At 40.4% G+C, this 22,508-nt stretch overlaps 1 protein-coding gene across 4 annotated transcripts in view; it reads left to right on the forward strand.

Annotated features, from left to right (window-relative positions):
- SETD3 (SET domain containing 3, actin N3(tau)-histidine methyltransferase) overlaps positions 1 to 22,508 on the forward strand; it is a 73,977-nt gene that overhangs the window by 39,620 nt on the left and 11,849 nt on the right. For all 4 annotated transcript variants that reach the window (XM_075926602.1, XM_075926603.1, XM_006123762.4 and 1 more), the window contains exons 7-9: positions 14,394 to 14,452; positions 16,001 to 16,115; positions 21,903 to 21,977. In XM_075926602.1, the coding sequence (XP_075782717.1) occupies positions 14,394 to 14,452; positions 16,001 to 16,115; positions 21,903 to 21,977 (249 nt within the window). The remainder of the gene's footprint in view (positions 1 to 14,393; positions 14,453 to 16,000; positions 16,116 to 21,902; positions 21,978 to 22,508) is intronic.

Here is a 22,508-nt window from a genome sequence, read left to right on the forward strand (position 1 = left end):
GTTTTCAAAGATAATGACCAAAGCCTCAGTACCCTTGGATGCATTAAATCCGGACACATGGATTTGTTTATTTAGCTTTTCTAAATAGTTCCTAACCTGTTCTTTCCCCACCAAGGGCTGTCCACCTCCTTCCCATACTGCGTTGCCTAGTGCATTAGTTTGGGAGCTGACCTTGTCTGTTAAGACAGACGCAAAAAAAGCATTGAGTACTTCAGCTTTTTCCACATCATCTGGCACTAGGTTTCCTCCCTCCTTTAATAAGGGCCCCCACACCCTCTCTGATCATCCTCTTATTGCTAACATGCCTGTAGAAGACTTTCTAGTTACCCTTCACATCCCTTGCTATCCGCAATTCCAATTGCGCTTTTGCTTTCCTGATAACTCCCCTGTATTCTCGAGTAATATCTTATACTCCTCAAGGTATTTGTGCCAGATATGCTAAACCAGAGGTTGGCAACCTTTCCGAAGTTGCATGCCTGCTGCCCTGGGCTGTGCTACTGTCCCAGGAGAGGGAGAGGGGCTCTTTCCACTGTGCACCCCATGGGCCACATAGGTTAATGCAAACCTTGCCACCAGTTGCAAATGGAAACTCATTGTTCATTATATAATTATGTCTGAGCCTTTTTCTAGTGCTACAGCTAGGAAGAATGGTTTATTTTAAATTATTAAACAGATTAAGCATTTTAACTTTCTCGTGTTAATCAAACTTAATTTTAAATACAGTAAAATATTATTTTATCCAACACACAAGGTTTCAATGTTTCCTTTATTTATGACAGGGATGGGGAATCTTTTTTGGGTCGGGGGCCACTGACCCACAAAAATCATGTCGGGACTACACAAATGAGAAGCAAAAGAACTCCTCCAAAAACCTCCAACCCTTACTGATGTGGCCCCCAACTGAGACACATCACTTTTGTGGCAGTCCAGCCCCACAGGCTGAGGGGAAGGGACAGGAGGACTGAAGTTCAGGGCTTCCCATAGGCCAGATTTACTTTTCTGGGATTCCAGAGTTAGTGGATTTCGTGGACCCCCTTAGGCTCTGGTGTGGGAACAAAAATGAGGGGTTCAGTGTGCAGGATAGGGCTGCGAGTAGGATAGAGATGCAGGATCTGCGTGGGAGGACAGGTGTAGGATGAGGTGAGGAGGGCAGGGTCTGGAAGGGAGTTTGGCAGCAGGAGAGGATGTGGGGTGGAGTACAAGAGAGAGTTTTGGGGTGGGAGGGGGTTGGGGAACTAACGAAGACAAGGTGAGTGCTGCCAAATAGCTAGTTGGGGAGGGAGGCAAAGAAATGGGGAGTAAAGGAAAGTGCAGCTTCTACAAAGTAAAATTGTATCCCCCCCCCCATATCTTCACTCTGTCCTAGCTCACTCCCCTCAGCCCCATGATCCTCCTCAGCCTGCTCCTCTATATCGTCCCACCCCCCTCAGTGCAGCTCTTGATCCCTCTCAGCCTGTCCCTGCATCCTCCTTCATGCCCTCTCGTGCCCTCTCATACCAGTACCCCCTGCGCACTCACCAGCAGGGCAGCAGTGTTGGGACTTGCAGCCCCTGGGAGCAGTGCTGGGGTGAGGAGGAGCCATGGGGGGGTAGAGTTACTTCCCTTCCCGAACCAGCCCTTTGCTGGCACTTGCCCCTTGCCTGCAGGCCGCGGGCACTGGCAGAGTCCAGGGCTGTTTCCAGCACGGACAGGAGCAGTAGGGTGCTGGGAAAGAGGCCCCCCCCCCCCACAAACACACCTTGTGGGGAGCAGCGCAGCACAGTGCTGGCCTTGGCATCCCACATGTGACTCGCCGCCCTGTCCCGCCCCGCCCCACCCCCCCAGAGCAGGAGGCAGAACCTGTAGCGTTAACCCCATAGCTCCTAGGAGCTGCATGCCCAGGCCAAGCAGGGGCAGCCCCAGGGACACAGAGCTCAGTGCAGGGTCTTGCTGGGCTGCACCGACCTCTATGCCACGCCATGCGCATGCCTCTCCTGTCTCACCCCCCTCCCCCCAGGAAGCCAGAGCTGATGCTCCAGCCTGTAGCTGTGCAGCAATCCTGAGGTTTGTTGGGCTGAGCTCTCATCCCATGTGCCACAGAAAATCAGCTTGCGTGTCACTTATGCCAACCCCCGTGCTAAACATTTGTATGTCCCTTCATGCTCAGGCCACCATTCCAGAGGATATGCTTCCATGCTGATGACTTTTGTTAAAATAATATGCTCTGTGTTTTACCAGCATTCTGCTATATATTTCATCTTGTAACAATCTCGGATGATGATCCACCATGTATTCGATTTAAGAACGTTTTCATTGCAGATTTGACAAAATGCAAAGGAAGTACCAATATCAGATTTCTAAAGATAGCTACAGCACTTGACTCGCGGTTTAAACATCTGAAGTTCCCTCCAAAATCTGAGAGGAGATGTGGAACATGCTATCAGAATTCTTAAAAGAGCAACACAACAATGCAGAAACCATAGAACCCAAACCACCAAAGAAGAAAACCAACCTTTTGGTGGCAGCTGATTCAAATGATGAAAATCAACGTGGACCAGTCTGCACTGCTTTGGGATCATTATCAAGCAGAAGTTTCTAGGAGCAGTTAGGTTTTTCACTAAAGATGTTGCCTTTGCTTGGTGTGGGGCTGAGACCCTCAGTGGAGATTGTTGTGTACTTAAACCTTCTACTTTGTTGACTAGATTGAGCTTTCCACCAGGAAAAATATTCAAAGGATGTATTTTTCAAGGACTGCATGATTGTTTAGGGGACGTGTCTGTGTTAAATTATTAATTTTAATGAAATTACAAATTGTATTATCCTCTATGGTCAGACTTGATATTAGGAGGCTAGTATGTGTTGCTAAATTAGTTTAACTTGGAGGACGGCAACCTTTTCAAACCAAAGAGCCAAACTATATCAAAATTCAGAACAAGTGGTCAACAAAGAGCCGTATATGAATACTCATTTGCATGACTTGAAAATATACAACTTAATATTATTGATAATTGACATGATTAATAATAGCATGAATGAAATGTACCCACAGACTTTATTTAATGGGACTGCTGCTGCTGCTGGGGGTGCAGTTTGTGGATATGGGGGTGCAGGAGTCAGGGTTAGAGTGATGAGGGGCTCAGGGCAGGGGTTGGGAGGTGCAGGAGGCAGGGCACTGGGGGTGGGATATAGAGTATGGGGGGGGGGGGGTCCTGGGACTAAATTACCTTACCTAGCCAGGGCTGGGCTGCTGCACCCAGGCAGCAGGGGCTGGACGAAGGCCTGGGCCAGGATCACTGGAGCTGGATTGTAGCCTCCCCTCCTATCTATGCCACATCAGCAGGGGGCCACCACCAGCCCTTCCTGGGGCCAGATGGGGTCCAGACCACGGGGCCTGCCCCAGGATGCAGCGGCCAGATGGTGGCTGGGCTGTGATTGTGATCGGGGCCTTGTTCAGTCTTCATTTTAAATAAAGTAAAATATTACGTCTAAAACAAAAAATTTCAACTTTATGGCAGGGGTGTCTACTCCAGCCCCATGATGGGGGGAGGGGCAAGGAGGACTGACATTCAAGGCCTCAGACCAGACCAACTCTTCTGGGGTTCCAGGGTTAGTAGATTTGTGCCCCTTCCTTCCCCCCGGCTCTGGGTTGGGCCCAAAAATTAAGGGTTAAGTGTATGGGACAGCGCTGTCAGTGAGTGGATTTGGGTGGAAGGTAGGGTGTATGGCCATGGGGAAGGGGCAGGAGCAGGCTGGGGGGTATAGGGTGTCTGGCCAGGGTGGAGTTGCAGGAGCAAGAAAGGGTACAGGAGCAGGTTGGGGGTAGGTGTCTGGCCAGGGGGGAAAGGGCAGGAGCAAGGGAGGGTACAGGAGCATACTGGCAGTGAATGTCTGGCTAGGGGAGAGATGATGGAAGCAGGGTGATGGTAGGGTGTCTGGCCAGGGTGAGGGGACAGGAACAGGCCAGGGGGTGCAGGGTCTTGGTGAAGGGCTTTGGGGGAGGGGGCGCATGGAAGGGTGCAGGGTCTGGGCATGAGGGGAAGGAGGTGTACTTAACTGCTTTTGTGCCCTGTGCCAGTCCCACTGTTTGGCCAGATTCCAGCCAATGGGAGCAGTGGGGAAAGCCTCCAGGAAGCAGTGCAGGGAAGTGGCAGCGCATGCAGCTGCTTCCGTCTCTAGTTTCTTCCCATTGAGTTGGATCCAGTGGAGATACTTGGATGCTTTCTCTCCCCACCATCCCTCGCAGAAAGATGGTGCTGGTGCTCCAGTCTTGTAGGGGCCATGAGACTGGGGCACCAGCACGGGCTCCCTGCTGTGGGGAGGAGGCGGGGGAGAGGGAGGGCTGAGCTTGAGCAGCAAAAGAGCCATGTGTGGCTCTCTACTGAGCCATAGGTTGCTGACCCTGGTTTAACTCGTATAAACATTTGGATGGGGGTTGGAGAGGAAAGAATGGTGAGTTCTTCGTTTATAAAAGAAAATCAGTATTTACAGCACACGATAAAAACTGTGTGTGTGTGTATATTTATTGCATAATAGTAATTCTGGTCAGAAATCTTTTCTGTTGGTGAAAAATAGGACATGTTTCCCTTTGACTTTCCATGATAGCATTTTGGTTGAAGTTCTGATCTACCAAATTCATGTTGGACTCTCATTACATACTACTACATGGGGTTTCAGTGAGGCATGCTGTTGAATACAAGGGAAGTTAAACCAGATCACCTTAGAGGAACTTAAAAGTAAAAATGAATATCACTTTGTGAGGAAACTTTCACTGAACTTGTCTTCGCTTTACCTGTTAAGTGGATATTAGGGTTGTAAGCAAGTAGTCAACTACCCAATAAGCCTAGGCTACTCACTACTCAACTACTTGCTTCCCCCCTCCCTTTGCTGCCTCTCCATCAGAGGCAGCAAGGGGGAGGAAAGCAGTAGCTGGTACTGGGGGGAGTCAACTTAAAAGCCGATAGGATCATGGAGGTTCCTGGACCACAGAGCCCAGGTATAGGGAGGTCAGTCTATGGGGCAGGAGTGGCAGGGAAGGCACAGAGACTAAGCCAGAAGCTAGGGGGCAGGGCACGGAGGGGCAGGAGGGAGCTCTGACCTCTGTGACCAGGTGATAACAGGAGCCTGGCAGTGGCAGCCACAGCCCAGCAGCAGTAGATGTGGAGCTCTGGCCATAGAGCTCGGGGACTGCAGCAGCAGCTGTGGAGTTCGGGACAGCAAGGGTGGCCGCAGGGGTCCAATAGTAACGGCAGTTACAGCTGGGCAGGCAGCAGCGGGGCTAAGCTGGAACCCTAGCTGGAAGCAGCAGGACAGCATAGGCCATTTTTGGAGGGACCTCCCCTGGTCCGACAAATCACCTGATTTGGGACCAATCAGATCCCAAGGGTGCTGGACAAGGGAGGTCCAACCTGTAGAAAGAGCCACAGTGGGCAGAGGTCCAGTAATGGTTCAACCTGTATTAGTCTGTATGATGACTGGGGGAGTAAGACTGAAGCCAGAACCTACCTGGTGTGTATGTCCAGTTGTTACATCCCAGATGTTCTGGATTGATTGCTTTCTGAACCTTAGGACTGGTAACTTATGTGATTAGTGTGTGTGTGTGTGTGATGGGACTAGGATGCCACTGCTATCTCAATTGGCTATGTACATTTGGGGGGAGGGGGGCAAATGAAATGTATGAAATAATGGAAGATACAGTTCAACTCTAGTATGTCAGCAAGTGTTATATTCCTTCCTCATAAGAATTCTGCTGCAATGTATGAATGATACAGAATATTCTATCTATTTATTATATGCAATAAACAAAAATAACTGTCCCAAACTTAAGCTAACAGTACTTTCAGGTGCCTCATCAAATCAAAAGGCGAATAATATAGCTTTAATTAATTATTGTCCTATTGTTCCTTTTAAAGTTTAGAGATCCATCTGCTCTGGTGTTCAAAAGAAATTTACAAACCAGGATATTTTCTCACCTTATATAATCTTGCACTTACTTATTTTAGAATAGACATAGTCCTAGCTGTCACGTGTATATCTGTAGAAATAAACTATTACACACAGTAGAAAACATCTTGTTATAGTTTTCTTCCTATCCACCATTCAGGACTAATGGGTTACCTCATTAGGTTAGGCATCACACAAGCGATAGAGAAGATGAGAATTCTTGGTTCCCTCTAGATCACTTGGTTGCTCCTTTTTTGAATTTTTATTTAGTTAAGCTTAAGGGAAGTTGTAGCTCCATACAGCGAAGTTTTTCTTCAAGGCCCCTACTTCAAAGGATTACCCAGCAATTGTGGACAAAACTTCTTGCTTCTGGTCCTGAGTATGTCTTTTCGTACACCTGCACCTTCACCTGAAGCTATCATATAGTATCAATTAGCTTTTAATGATTTTTTTCTCGTGTTAGTCAGCATATTGGAAATGAGAGACTTCACTGGGATGGGGAAGAAAAAAATTCTTGGTCAAAAGAAAAACTCTTGAGCTTAATGTTCAAAGAAGTGAAAGCTAACAAGCTGGAAGCTTAAACTGAGTTTTACTTTTGCCTTGTCTATACTACAAGATAAGTTTGAATTTATTAAGGATGATTTTTTTAGTTCCAAATTTTGTAAAGTGAAAGATGCACGTGTATACTGTATGCAAGAGTTCAACATACTGTGTTCACAGTACAGTGGCTACCACCAACTTTCATAGCGATAGTCTGTGAGTGGCACTCACAGTTTCTGCTGCCCCTTTGCATTCTGGGACTAAAGCAATGCAGTGGGTGGTTCTGGGTACATGTTGTCAGTAGGGATGGGCTTATCAGTTCATCTTAATGACTACCTGTACCCTCCCTTTGTTTCCTCTGTATCAGAGTTAGCAAGGGGTGGGGAGGTGGGAGCTTCCTGCTGCCTCCCTTGCACTTCCCGATGCTGTTGCCTGTTTGAGAGGCAGTGGGGAGGACGCAGGAACAGGCGGAGATAGGCTAGCTCCCTGCAAGCCCCAGCTCCTGTCTGCCCCTTCCCTCCCCTGGGTAAACCTGTAACCGCTAAAAATTACAGCGGTTACACGTTAACGAATGGGTATTTATGTAAACGTCCCTAGTTGTCAATGTCCCATATGCACCTATCTCCTTCCACCCCTCCTTTTGAAAGCAGCGGCAAACAACCCTTTTGCATCCTTTTTTTTTTTTTTCCTGGTTATCCATGCGGGCGCCATAGCAAGGTAAGCATGGAACCCATTCAGCAACAAAGTACTATGGAATCATAGAAGTATCTTGCACTTTATGCTGGAGTATATCTAGACTCTATCCAGGACTCACCAACTTTATTTGGTTCTCTTGACAGTGGAAAACCAGTTCTGGTGCCATGAGACAAGCAGACTGATGGTGTTGCATAATTCTGCAGCTCTGTGATGATCTGAAGTGGCTGAAAAATGTTTGCATGTGTAGGGCCACTTTCATGGATGCTTATAAATTGCTTTTCCTGGCCCTGAAGTGCAGCAATAAGAGAATGAGACCTTCTCTGACAGTTGAGAAGCAAGTGGCATTAGTCTTGTGGCAGCTTGCAACACCAGGCAGCTACTAGTTCGTTGGGAATCAATTAGGAGTGGGAAAATCTACAGTGGGGGTTATTGTGATTGAAGTAGCCACAGTGGTGGGGACTTATTATATGGGTTGTTTCCAGAGATGATATGCAGAAGTAAAGCTTGACAGAGCTGCAGTGGCACACAATGTTTTATTTAGGAGATTGACACCTACATTAGTGATATTGATGCAAAAATAGTTCGATATTTTTCCTTTGGGATGTGAGTACTCGAAACTTAGTCTTCAAAGAGGGACAGGAAAAAGGTTCCCTGGACTCCTTTCACAGCCTCATTGTCAACAAGATTAGGAAGCAAAGTATGGGAACCTCTGTTGTAACTTAATACGAATGAAAGTGTAAATATGATGTTTAAGCCAGAGCAGAGAGGTCTGTGAACTCAGCTTTTGGGTCCTGATTCAGCAAACCATTGAGAACATGCCTAAGTACTTTTTAGAATCAGGATACTTGATGGCTGCTGTTGCTTTCATCCAGGCAGTAGAATCCTGTTAGAATAGTAACATAAAAGAGAAATTCTTCAGGGAGGGACTTCTAAATCTGAGGTAACCTAAATAAGTCAGTGGGAAAGGTCCTGGTGTTGTAGCAATTCATGTTTTGCTTGATTGCTTACCTGTGCAGAGGCAGGTGTTACGATTATGTTGCTATGAACTCCTTGAAAATCAGGAGATAGAAAGATCTTAGATATCTATGTATTTCTGCACAGAGAAAATTTAAGAAACAATACAGATTTTTCTCTGAAAATATTTCTTGTGCAAAACCATATCTCATATTCCCAACAAGGCATCCAGTAACATCAAAGTTATGCACAAAAGTTTAATAGTGAGCTGATTGATGCTCTCTTCCCTTCCTGCCATCACGTACTTTAATTTAATACAGAAGGATTCAGCAAATCTTTCTTTTAGTATCTGTACACATGGATGCCACTCCTGGTGTGCACATACCCCGTTCACAGCTCAGAATTTTTGCTCAATAGTGTCCATTGGGGCTTGGCATGCTCTTTGCATACCTTTCATGACCTCTACCAAGGGAATAAAGGGCTAACACTTGCATCTAGAATCCTGATAAAGGACACAGAATTGTGGAAAAGGAGAGCAGGTTATGGGTTCTACATTTACCTAACAAATTGAAGAACTAGATTCAATGACAAAATGTACACATGGTTATATACAAATGCTAGAAGTCTAAATACTTAATTGGGTGAGCTAGAGTGCCTGGCATTAAATGAGAATATTGATGTAATAGTAGAACAGTGATAATCAATGGGAATGGTAATATCAGAATACAAAATACCGTCTCACTGAAGGCTCTTAAGCAAAGTAAGCTGTCTTGGGATCAAAGGGAAAGTCCTCTCTTGATCAGTAACTAGTTAAAAGATAAGGGGAAAAAAAAGGATTGGGATAAATGGTCAGTTTTCACAGGGGAGGGGTAAACAGCAGGGATCCCCACAGATCTTTATTGGAACCAGTACTATTGAACTTATTGATAAAAGATCTAGAAAAATGGATGAACAGTGAGGTGGCAAAATGTGCAGGTGATTCAAGATAGTTAAGTCCATAGCTGACTGAAGAATTGCAAAAGACACTAAACTGGGTATCTAAGCAACAAAATGGAAGATGAAATTCAGTGCTGATAAATGCAGGGGGAAATAAGCCCAAACTATGCATACAATATGATGAGGTCTAAATGATCTGTTACCGCTCAAGAAAGAACTGTTGGCGTCATTGTGGATAATTGTCTGAAAACATCTGCTCAGTGTGCAATGACAGTCAAAGTTAACACAATGTTAGGAACCATTAGGTTAGGGATGAATAGATAAAACAGAAAATATAATTATGTTGCTTTATAAATCGATGGTATGCTCATATCTTGAACACTGCATGCAGTTCTAGTCACCCCATTTCAAAAAAGATAGAATTGGAAAAGGTTCAGAGGTGGGAAGCAAAAATGATTAGATCTTTGGGGCAACTTCCATACAAGGAGAAATTGAAAAGACTGTGACTGTTCATCTTAGAAGAGAGTTGTCTGATGAGTTGACTGTCCTATGATTAGACATCTATAAAATCATAAATAGTGTGGAGAAAGCAAACAGTCTATATAACACACTCTTTTCATGTAACACAAGAACTAGGAGACTGTAAAATTCATAAACAGTTTTAAGACAAGCATAAGGAAGTACTTCATATGCACAATCAACCTCTGGAACTTGTTCCCAGGGGATGTTGCAAAGACCAAAACAAATAACAGGTTTCAAAAAAGAATTTTATATGTTCATGGAGATAGATCCATCATTGACTATTAGCCACATGGTCAGATATGCTGTCCCATGCTTTAAGTTGTTCCTTAGCCTTTGACTTCCAGAAGCTGGAATGAAGATGAATCACTTGAAATTACCGTGTTCTGTTCATTCCTTTGGTACTGGCATCTGTCTGAAGACACGATCTTGGGCTAGATGGGCCATTAGTCAGAATAGTGAACACCTCCGGATTGAAAATTGTTAGATACTCTGAAATGTTTAAAAGCTTCAGAGGGGTAACCTAGTCTGTAACTGGAAAAACTTAAGAAACAGCGAATAGTCTAGCAGCACCTTAAAGACTAGCAAAACATATAGATGGTATCATGAGCTTTTGTGGGTATAACCCACTTCTTCAGATGTCTGCGGAAATCCATGAGATACACAAACTCAAAATAGCATCGAAAAAAGATACGCAATTTGCATAGCTCAAATTGCATATCTTATTTCAAGTTACGGTAGCGTAGATGCACCCTAAAGGCCTTCACTAGGGATGTAAGGGAGTAGTCGACTACTTGATAAGCCTATGCTTTATTGGGTAATTGAGTCGACTACTCGCTCTCTCCCCTCCCCCCCCGCAGCTGCCCCTCCTATGTCAGAGGCAGCCGGGGGTGGGGAGGAAGGCAGAACAGGAGCCGGTTCTGAGGGTGGGGCAGGGGAGGCAGAACTGCAGTAGGATTAGCTCTCAGGGCCAGTGAGACCTGAGATTGAATAGTCCCAACTCACGCTGGCTGTGGGACCGCTGCAGTTCTGCATTTTAAATGCAGTAAGAGCGTGTTAAACTCCTGGCATTTTTCATATTTTTTAAAACTGGGAGACCATGTCATCGGTCGACGATGTGTGTCTCTCTCTCTCTCTTTTTTTGTCGAAGCCTGAAAGAAATTCCATTGCCTACTTGATTAGCTAATTAACTTCAATCTAACACCTCTAGTCTTCATAAAGTTAAAGTGAGATCTTATTTTGTTAATATTAAGTGTTTGTTTAGTTTAAATACATGTCTATATTTTTTTGATCAACTTGAAAAATTTGCATGCTATGCAGCAGCCATCTTCTATACTTTATTAAATATCTGTCAATTATAAATATCAAGGTTTTACATTAATGTCAAGATAGTACATCAAAAATTCATGGAATATGTGACTTTTTCCAAGGGTATTTAATACTTAATGCATTTGTGTCATTTTTCTTTCTAGATATATTGACAGGTTTTATTAAGTGTTTGTTAGGGAGATTTCATTTTTACCAAGGGACCATAAAGAGAAGCTACATGCTAAATCAATTTTTTTAATCAGAATATTGTTAATGTTTTTTTGTCTTCAAACTCTTATAATCTATAGGTTTAATTTAAATGTCATGGTATATTTTTAAGTAGCATGCTAAAATAGTTCAGGGCAGAAATCTAATATGATCAGATATGCTGACTTTAGAGTATTTTAATTTCTTTAAAATAGCTACTAGAATATTGCATTGTGGAAGATGTTCTTATAAATATGGTAATTACATTTTTTTGTAATTTTATTCTGGCTTGCATCTTTTATTACAAAACCATACCATTCTTGCCCTTTGTTATAATTAATCCATATAAAACATTGGTTACATGTACCTCATCTGTTAAAAGATGTCAGTCTTTAATTTCTAGAAATTTATAAATGAGGGGATTAATGGAATACACAGCCTTCACTCTGAGGTCACATGTTGAAAATCTGGATTGATGTATGTAGTTACTGAAAGTCGTTACCTTCTGATGGCTGGGTGTTCAATAGCCCATCTGAAATTAACTGTTGGTCTCAGTATAGTTCCTTGATGTCAGAATATCTCCAAATACAAAAACTACACCATCAAAATTAACACGAATTCATACTCTTGGAGAGGCCAATGGCTGCTTGATCATAATGTGAACTGCTCTCTTGCTTTCTAAAGATTCTCGCTGTAGGTCATGGTTAGGACACTTTGGCTGATTATTTTCTTCCTATGTAGTACTTGATCTGATGCTTAATTTAAGAACTTCACTTTAGCATGTTCAGTCGAAGACCTTTGAAATCCAAGTTTGTTTGAAAGGAAAACCCTGTAAAAATATTGAGATCCTTAGTTTCCTGTTTATAAACCATTCACCTTTTTTTAGTACATTCTGACTATGGATAGAATTGTTGACAATCATTCATCTTGTCCGTAATGGTAGTTGGTATGAAAAGTAAGTATTTCTTGTACACCTAAAGTTTCGTTTGATCTCAAGATAAACTGCTGCATACTCTTGATTTTAAAGTAGTATAAGTTTACACTAAATTTTGGTTTCAAATATTAGGACTTAACAATGGTGAATTAGAATGAGCCAACAGCGTCTAGTTGGTAATGCTGGAGGAGATTTTCATTTTAATTAGTGTCATGTTTATTCTAAAGCCAGCTGTTGTGAATTAAGGGAGGAGGGTTTTGAAGGATTTTGATCTTGCCAGGCCATGCTATGACTATTGATCAAATTCAAGAGGAAATGATCTTATTTTAGGCACAGCATTTTGGTGATTATTCTGCTCCAGTGCCAGTAGATGGCATCAGTGTCACACTTACTAGGTCTCTCCTGGTGATTATGAACTGTTTAGTCAAAACTAATATCGATATGACAGTTGAAAAACTCCATGTTGCTTTTCTTGAGCAAAATTGTTTTAATAAAAATTACAGCAGCAAATAGAATAACTTTGTAATCATTAGCGATATGCCGACATATTCGTGGATTAACTATGCGTTTTAAATATAAATGGGAAACGATAATAAAATTATTTCAAAATTTCACTGTTCACAGAAAATTTTCATTAGGATTGCTAGGCATGGAATGAAGTTTGCTTTGACAGTTACCAATTTGTAATAGCTCTACGTAAATTACCAATTTGTAATAGCTCTATGTAAATGTTCTAGTGCATATTCTTTAAAATCAAATGATTATGCTGTTAATATTTTTATTTCACTTGAAAATGTTAACTTTCATGGATGTTTAGTTGATTATACAAGGCTATTGATATACTGATAATCAGAATGGAAATTAAATTTTAAAGAAATAATTGAGGTTTTTTTAGAATTGTAGTAGAATACATAATTTCAGTTATCTTTGATTCTAGCATGGTCATCTTTTACTGTATAGTTTAGCAAGAGAACAAGCCTCCTAAAATATGCTGCTTATGGCTCAATATTGTGTTAGTGGTTTTGTAAGAAAAGGAAATTATTTTGTAAAATGTGATTGTTTAAACCCAAGGTAACATGCTGTGCAAGGTATAATATATATAGAAATGTAGAAGCTCTCACTGATTTTTAAAAGAGAAGCTCAAGTTATTAGCTTTTACTTAAAAATCATAAATTTTAGAGCTAATCCATCCAAAGGGTTAACTATAGGGATTGGGGAGAGCAGACACCTGGGACCTAACACCCAATTGGCAGTCTTTTGTAATGTATAATTTGCCTAAAATTGCACACTGAGCGCAAGCTTTTGTTTTCTAATTGATTTACGGTTTGAGCCACTTTTACCTCATCCCCTACTGTCCTGCACACAGTGCCAGCAAGTACATTACAGTGAGAGATGATAAATTACCATGCACTTTTGATGCTAATGCATCAAGAGTAAAAACTGCATACTACATGGAGCTTCATGTATTAACAGTGTTGCAAAGATACAGCCAAGCAAAAATTCATTTGTATCTTAAGAAATAACCATTTGTTCATTTGATCACTTACTGCAATGTGTCTACAGACTTAATTGAATTTGAAGATTAAAATTATGGTAATATAGCTTTCAGTCTGTTAATTGGGATAAAGTTTTAAAGTGCTTGAAATGTCCAAGTCATCTTAGAAAAATGTATGATGGCCTATTTTACATATACTGCATATTGGATTCTTCCAGGAAGTCATTTACCAGAAATGAGTGATAGGTTTTAAAAAAAAAATTAACCACATTACTTGATTTGCTAATGTCAACTAAAATATTTAACTTTATATGTAATGTGATAAATAGAATTATCCTACTTCTGGATGAGTTTGTTTACATTTGATTACTGCACTAAAACTATCTAACCTACGTGAGTCACTAAAACTATATAAATATTTTAGTCTATTGCGATTCCTGAAATGTGGAATGCACCTTTCGTAGATACAAGGAATGAAAGAAAGATTTATAATAAATTTATTCTTCATATGTAAAGCAGAATTAAGATTCCAGGATAGGAGTGGGGATTGTAGAACTTGCTTGTTTGGGTTTTGTAAGGTTGATTATTTTTTACCTTTATGGAGTCAGTCCACCTTAAATTTTTATTTGTGTCGTGTCTGTGGGTTCCAGTCTTGAAATATGAAGAAACAGATTTATGGCGGCTGCTGGGCACAACAAATTAAGTTGACAGTGATGTATGAGAGCATAATAGCATGATGATCCCTCTGTAGCGCGGCTGGACGCCTCCTGCTTCATTTGGCTCTTGTTAGGATCTGTTAGGCAGCTAAATAATGAAAATTCTGCTGACTGATTTCTGATTTTTTTTTTTTTCTTTTCACTTCTTTCTGAAATGTCTACTTGCCAGACCCATCCTAATGCCAGCAAACTGCCCTTAAAGGATTCTTTCACTTATGACGACTACAGGTTGGTGTATTTTTTAAAGTGAATCTTGGGCTCTTGAAAAGTGAAAAATGCTTCATTAGAAATAAGGAACCTTGTTTGTGATCTTTTAAGTAGTTTAAGATACTCATTGTTTCTTTTTAGAAACAACAAAGAATAGAGTAAGTGTTACATTACAACAATCATATAGAAATTGTCATTAATCGGGGAGGGGAGGCAAGAAGAAAAGTTAATTTAGCCAAGTGACACATGACATCCTGAGATAAGTGTGTTCTTTGAGTAACTTTTAGATAATTTTTATTCTGCTGTTTAAGCCCCCTTATTTTTCACAAAAGGTTTTGCCTGCATATATTACCTTGGAAGTGATATTTTGTGTGAGACCTAGAAATCTTTTACTATACATGTGACCCAGAGTGCATTTTGGAGGTGTTATAAGACAGTGTTTCTCAACCAGTGGTATGAGTACCCTTAGGTACTCTGTGGGGTGCATCAAGACAACTGAAATTTTGTTCTGAGTTTTACAGCTCTTTATTATTTTTGTACTTTTTACACCCAAAAATTTCATTGCCTGCCCAGGGACGATTAAATAAATGTGTTGCAATCATAGAAAAATATGTGTGGGTCTGAAAACTGGAGGTACTTATAACTTTTTTTTTTTTTTTTTTAGAAAGGGGTATTTTATTTTATTTATATAAATTTTAAAAAAAGGTTGAGAAACACTGTTATAAGACATGGAATCAGTTCAGATAAGAGGGAGCTTGAGTTGTGTTAAGCATGACAAAATATCCTGAATAAGAGGAATTCATGAGCTATCATAGGGATCATTTAGCCCTTTTGTAGTCCTGAATCATTACTTTGTTTCTTTCATTGATAGTGTGGGAGGGAGAGATGTGTCAATATTAAGTGTGAAGTTGCCCAAAATGTGAATGATTAAGGTGTACAAAAAAAAAATTATACAAGCCAAAAGTTTCAGAAGGGTAGCCATGTTAGTCTGTAACTTTAAAAATGAGCAGTCCTGTGTCACTTTAAAGACTAACAAATTTATTAAGTCATGAGCTTTTGTAGATAAAACCCACTTCATCAGATAAGTTGGTCTAGAAATTACAGAATCCAGGGTATATCTATCAGCAAAATAAGTTACCTGTCAATTGTAAGACTAGTGTTAATGAAGCTAATTAAGTCAAGCTGGATGTGTCCCATTCATAGCTTTTGATATGGAAATGCAAATTCCCCGCCTTTGATATTTGCAATTTCCAGTCCAACTCATGAAATGGGTTTTACCCATGAAAGCTAGTAGATTTGTTAGTTTCCAAGTGCCACAGGACTACTCATTGTTTGTAGTGGCCAGTTTTTTTTAATACCTCGGTTTTCATAATTCTGGATTCATTGTGATCACACACTGAAGTGGACAGGAAATGCTGATGGTAGCATTTGAGAAGGGCACATTTTTTATATAAACAAAGATTTGAATGTTTGGAAATGCTCATCTAAATGGCCGGGGTTTTTTGGATTGCAGCTGAATCAACTAGCTGTGTTTAAACAATACAATTTTGACATTTTTATTCTTCGCAGATGGGCAGTTTCCTCTGTTATGACACGACAAAACCAGATTCCAACGGAAGATGGTTCACGAGTTACCTTAGCTCTGATTCCTTTATGGGACATGTGTAATCACATCAATGGTCTGGTAAGGATTTCTTCAATGTGGATAAGAAGCTTTAGAACTTAATATATTAAACCATTTCAATTACTAGTGCACATTTTAATGCCTACTTTTCTTGAACAGGAAGTCCATCTTCCCTGCTGACCTTCAAAAGCAAACACTTTAAAGAAATGTTTAAATATCTTGAAATAACTATTTCAATGACAAAAATCTCTCATACTTGAGACTTTTATATGTAATTGTAAACTGTGCATAGTTTTTTCTTTTGTATTGTATGCAGCTTTGAGAAAACTTTCCAATAATACAAGACTGGCTTGATGGCAAATTTTTTCCTAGCCAAATTTGAATATTTCTAATCTTCGCACATACAAAGTTCTGTATCTGATGTTGCTAACCAGACAAGGTTTTCATGAGACTAGATACTTTTGTATTGGGTATATGAAAATATGATAGATGTTTAGAGAGACAATTTCTATATACTGGCTACCTTGAGAAAAAGTGGATAGAAATTTGCAACTAAGGATATGTCTACATTACACAGCTTTTAGTGACATGGCTGTCTCGATAAATGCATGTCGCTAAAAGTCAGCGTAAACACTGTATGTTGGAATTTTTGCCATCAAAAAAACTTCCACCCCTTGTCTACGAGCAATGTTTGCTTTGTCAGTAGGAGAGCAGTCTTGCTGACAAAGCATCGTGTACACTGGTGCTTGTCGCAACAAAGCTTTTGTCATTTGGGGAGAGGAAGGGTGTTTAAGCACCTGTGAACAATAAAAGCTTTGCTGCTCAATTGCTGGTGTAGATAGAGGCTTTGTCTACATTACAAGATTTTGTCATGAGAAACTGCCTTTTGGTGACTCAAAGGCTGTCTAAACTACACCTGTCTGTCGGCAGAGGGATGTAAATTAGATGTATCGGAAGTGCAAATGAAGCTGGGATTTAAATATCCTGCACTTCATTTGCATAATGGCCGCCGTCGCTTTTTTTCGGGGGGGACCCGGAAGTTTAGATGGGGCATTTTCGACAGAAATGCCCTGTTTTGAAAGATCCTATACATCTCTGTCAAAAATGCCCCATCCAAACTGCTGGGGTTTTTTTTTTTTCTTCAAAAAGCCCCCTTTCGGAAAAAAGTGGCGGCTGCCATTATGCAAATGAAGTGCGGGATATTTAAATCCTGGCTTCATTTGCAGTTTCGATACATCTAATTTTCATCCCTCTGCCGAGAGGGGTGTAGTTTAGATGTAGCCAAAAGTATGAGCTTACACGCTACAATGCGACTTTTGTTGGTAAAAGTGCCCAGTTTTGGCAACAAAAACTTCAACCCTTATAATAGACTTTTTTCTTTCCCCCTCCCTTTGTCAACAAAGAGCCAGTGTAGACACTATTTGTTTTGTCATCAGAACTGGCTTCCACCAGTTTCCCATAGTGCCTGCTCTGATAGCTCTGCTTGGTGTTTTGATCTCTGCTGCACTGCACCCTTCTCCTTTCAAAGGTCTGGGAAGTATCTGACACCTGAGTGTGCCACTCTGTTTGGAGAACAAAGAAAGAGCAAATCATTGGATTGCTTCTGTTCTGCCCTGCACTAGGAGCACAGGGTTAGGCACACTGCTGCTTTAGAAGGTGGAGGGGCAGGCTGCCACATGCTTTCACATACCACAGCGCGGAGAGCTCACTGATCCCAAGATGTTTAGTGATCAGCTCTGCCTTCCTACAACGGCGTCAACGATGGTACCATCAGTGGAGATGTATATATGTGTGTGTATATATAAATATATATATATGAGAGAGAGAGGGAGAGGGAGAAAACATCCTCTAGCAATTTGTGTTTTGTTGACTTTTGGGTGTTGACATAAGTGTTATTAACACTTCTTGATAGTGTAGACATACCCAAAGCATAAGTAATGCTGCCTGCTCTTAACTATGCCCAAAGAGCCTTGTAATGGAGGCTGCAACGGCAAGAACAAAATCTAGTTCAACAAAACCAGTACATCTGTTATTACATCAAAAAAATTCTATTTAATACATGCAAAAACACTACTTTTGGGCATATTAAACATTCAAGAGATAGCATGTGTATAAAGCAAGTCAGACCTGCTGACATTTTGGCTTGCTTGAGATTTCCTCCCAGCTCATAGAGGCCCAAGTCTCAACTTGGTAACAGATTGATCAATCTTAAACTGATGAAATGAGAATTCACAAGAGAATGGTTTGCCTGGCTTGTTTAGCTAACCATAAAGCTTCTGTACATTTCACAGTTTATACTTTCAAATTATGTTGTCAGTAAGTAGGATGACGTGTATATAAAAAGCATATATGACCTATTCTTCCATATTTTAGTAATCTGGTCTCTGTAAGGGAGAGTTGATGTGGATGACAGGTCAGCATGTGTTAGCAGTAGTACGGTCATGAGTGAAGCTTTACTTAAATTTTCAGCCAGACTGTAGTAATTATTTGCATTTTTCTATTGATATTAGCAGTCTGGTTCATTAAATCATACAACATGTTTCTTTGTAGAGGACATCATGATGGCTGGCTGTACCAAATGCAGTAGAATTCAGTCCTGGCTGCTGCTGTTTCTTTTGTCTTTCCGATTGAGATGGTTATTTATCTGTTTTTCTTTAACCAGTACCTTTCACAGCTGAGTGCTTGTTGCAGAATCTGGTAGCACTGTCACTTTATTTCAAGAATAGATTTAGTGTTTGACTAACCTCAAGTATGCAACATTTCTTAAACTTCATGAAACAATTTAGAAAGAAAAAATCCTCCTTCAAGACTTTTTTCCAGGTGCAAGTGTGGTACTTACTGTAACTCTCCTTAACCTATTTCTTTTCCTTGATGCTTTTGGAGAGGTTTGTTAAATGGTCCTTAATGAGTGCCTTCAAAAGTTGGGATTTGAAAAAAGGGAAGACAAACGATGTTTCTTTGAAAAAATCTTAAACTTAGCCTATAGTAAAAGCAAGGTCAAGCATGCTGTTTTTAATTATTTCAAATTTCTCCGGGTATTGGTAATTTTTTGTTATGCTACTTAATGAATAGATTTGATGCATAGGCAACTTGTCGACCTGAGACTGTAAGGATAAAGTTGAGAGATCTGTAATCAATTGTTCAAATTACTTTGAGTAGTTTACTCTAAAGGAAATGTATATCAATATATAAACAAAGAAGGTAGCTGCAGATTTTAGGAACTGAATGTGATTAGACAAGCTCTGATGGAACTCTTTCTTCTCATTGCAAGTTTAGGTTAGTTAAATTATAAGAAGTAGAAGGGATACCTATAGAGATCAGTTTACTCATCTACCCAGAATTATGCATTTTAGTAGGCTTTGGGGGGAGTGGGTAGGAGTCTTTTTGTTCTGATTATAATGCATCCTGATAAAATAGTTCAAGGGAACACTTGACTCACTGCATGAATATATGAAAACAACAATGTTGCATTCTCCAGTGCTGTTCCAAAGGAAGTCTGACATACCTCTTCATTCAGTCCCTATTACAATAATATGTCCCTATTCTTGCTCTGTCCCACAAGTCTTTTTTTCCACATGATAAATTATTAAATGCTCTTTGGGTTTTAGCTGGCATTAGGTCCATCCAGCTTTTTCTTGCTTCTGACGCTTCTAATTAGATCAGCTGTATCTAAGAACTATGTAAAAATGTGTATCTTCATTAGCGATGTTAAATATTGATTGATTGAAGTTAATCAACTATTCATGAATTCTTATCAGTTGTTCGACTATTCTAGCATACCCAGGGATGGGGCTGGCAGCCAGTGTGCTCTGGTCCTACTCCTGAGGAGCTCCTCCCACTCTATGCTGTGTCCTCTGTATCAGAGGCAGCAGCATGGCGTACCAGGCGGGAGCTGGTCCACGAGATGAGCCAGTTTAAAAACCAGCTCCCCTTGCGGACTGGCTGCTTGTTGCCTCATGCTGCTACTTCTGATACAGAAGCAGCAGTGCGGGGTGGCAGTAGCCCCTGTCCAGGGAGGGTCTGAGCTCCCAGACCCAGTATTAGCCAGAACTTAGCTGGGCTGCCTGCCCGCTTGGCTCCTAACACACTTTAAATGGAGAGACAACTTGTTATCCATCTTCTGGAAAGGAAAGCAACTCCAGAGCTCATTTTCTTGTTTCCCTTGTCTTTGTTAACTTTGTAAATAATGAGTCTAGCACTATATTTTCGGAGCAGCCCATCTGAAGTTCTGTTGAAATTTGAAAATGGTTTCTTTAATTTATGAAGCAACTAAGGAAACTGTTCAAGACATAGGAAGCATTTGAGATAATATCAAGCATTTCTGTCATTGGGAGAGGAAATTTTGAGAATTGCCACTAAAAGTAGGATGCACGTTTTTAACAGAGATATTTAACCATTAAAAAAGATTACCCAGGGGTGTGATAAATTCTTTAGCACTCAGTTTTGAAATCAAGCTGGCATGTCTTTCTATAGCTGTGTTGTACTTAAACAGCTATTGATCCAGTGCAATACAGGAATCTTTGAGTGATTGTGGCCTATGTTATGCGTCAGGTTAAACTGGATTATCGAGGCTGCAAAAAAAGTGTATAAGGGACTTGCAGTATCACAAAATTCATGTAATGCATTTTTGAGCTGTGGCATCTGTGTACAGTGTTGTTATAAGTGTCCCATAGGGATCTGCTTATGGCTGCCATTTTGGATTTGCTGTGTTTGAGAAGAGTTTCCTGTGGTCACTATGAAAGCATTGTTTTGGCTTGCAAATGCTTGACTGTACATGCAAGCAGTGTAAAATTATTAATATGTAAACTGCCAGCCAAGCTTTCAAGATAGCCTAAGGGGCTCTCTTCTCAAACAAGCAAATGCAAGATGGCAGTCACGGTATAGTACCTGAGTTCAAACATCATCTCTGTAAATGAAAAAACAAACTTCTAACGAAGTAACAATCTAGAGAGAAAATCTGTGGCTTTTTATAATTTGTCACACTGGTTCACAACCTATGTTACTACACTGTAGTTGTGAAAACACTAGATTTAGAATACTTGTCATAAAAGTTGTTTTCTGATTGCACAACTTTCTTCTGTCTAGTATACTCTCTTGAATCCTTTGAGATATTTTCCATGTTGAATGTGATTGCTTAAGAGCATGCCAGATTTAACTTTTTTAAAAAAATACACTTTAGGGTGGCTTTACTTATTAATATAAACATTTTTATCCTGATTCTTAAAAGAAATATATTCAGTGTATGGTAAAGAATGTCCCGCCCCCCCCCCCCCCCCCCCCCCCGGTCCCATAGAAAAATCCCTTCCATATTTAAAAATAATTGCTAAGCTTAAGATAAAAGAATTTTTGCAAGTAAATGGTAGGTCTCTGAAGATGGTATTATTTAAAGATCCCTAGTTATGCACACCTCTTTCATTGAGAGAGATTACAAAATGCACTGGTAGTTGAAGGCTCTGACACAGAACGTCACATACTCAGTGCAGCACTCCAGCATGCCTCATAGGAGGGACTTCATGCACAAGAACTTTATAATAAGCTATTGGATTGAGGTAGAGACCAGCAAGTGGTAGGCTATGGAGAGTATTTCCCTCAGATCTTTCCATTTACTTCTGGTAAGTAAATTCTTTCCCTGATCTCTCCAGTGCTGATATTTTTAATATTCCTAAGAAATGATTGCCTAAGATTCATAAAACATTTAGCGCAAACCATATTGCGTCAGATGAAGGAAAAGTAGCGTGTGCAATTACTTTAGATAATATCCATCTCTAATAAAAGGCAACTTTATGAAAATAAGGAGGAAAGAAATATAATATGCTCAAGACTGATTATTTTTTCCCCCTTGGGTAGATCACCACTGGCTACAATTTAGAAGATGACCGTTGTGAGTGTGTAGCACTACAGGATTTTAAGGCTGGAGAACAGGTAATGTGAGACCGTTATCTATACTATAGCTATTTGGTAGAGGGGTGGTGTGTGTGGTAGTTTTAAAATAAATGTATTGTTCATGCAACTGACTATTGTGGTGAAGGGGAGTGAAGATTTCACACAAACTTCTGCTTGTCTGTAAATAACTAAACTCGAATGTTTTTTTAGCTGCAGTAGAGCCACACAACTTGCAAATATAATTGGTACTAAAAGTAATGCTCAGTATATCTCTGCAAAGATTTAATAGCAGAATCTTGTGGGTATGGTGGTCTTTATAATCATGATTTTGTTGTAGTTGGCTAATACATTGTAAATTATTAGTAAAGCTAAAAAACTAAACTAAAGTTGTCAAAATAATGAGCACAATACACTGTCACATAATCATTCTTTGCAAATCTCCACTGTAGGAGTTGAATGCTTCCCCTTGAGTAACAACCATTTCATGTATTTAATCACTGGGGAGTGTATACTGTAAAAGCCACTGATGTATATATTTTAGATATGGTTATCAAAGGTCCATGCCCTCAG

This window comes from Pelodiscus sinensis, chromosome 4 (assembly GCF_049634645.1).
Source record: "Pelodiscus sinensis isolate JC-2024 chromosome 4, ASM4963464v1, whole genome shotgun sequence".
Classification (NCBI taxonomy): domain Eukaryota; kingdom Metazoa; phylum Chordata; order Testudines; family Trionychidae; genus Pelodiscus; species Pelodiscus sinensis.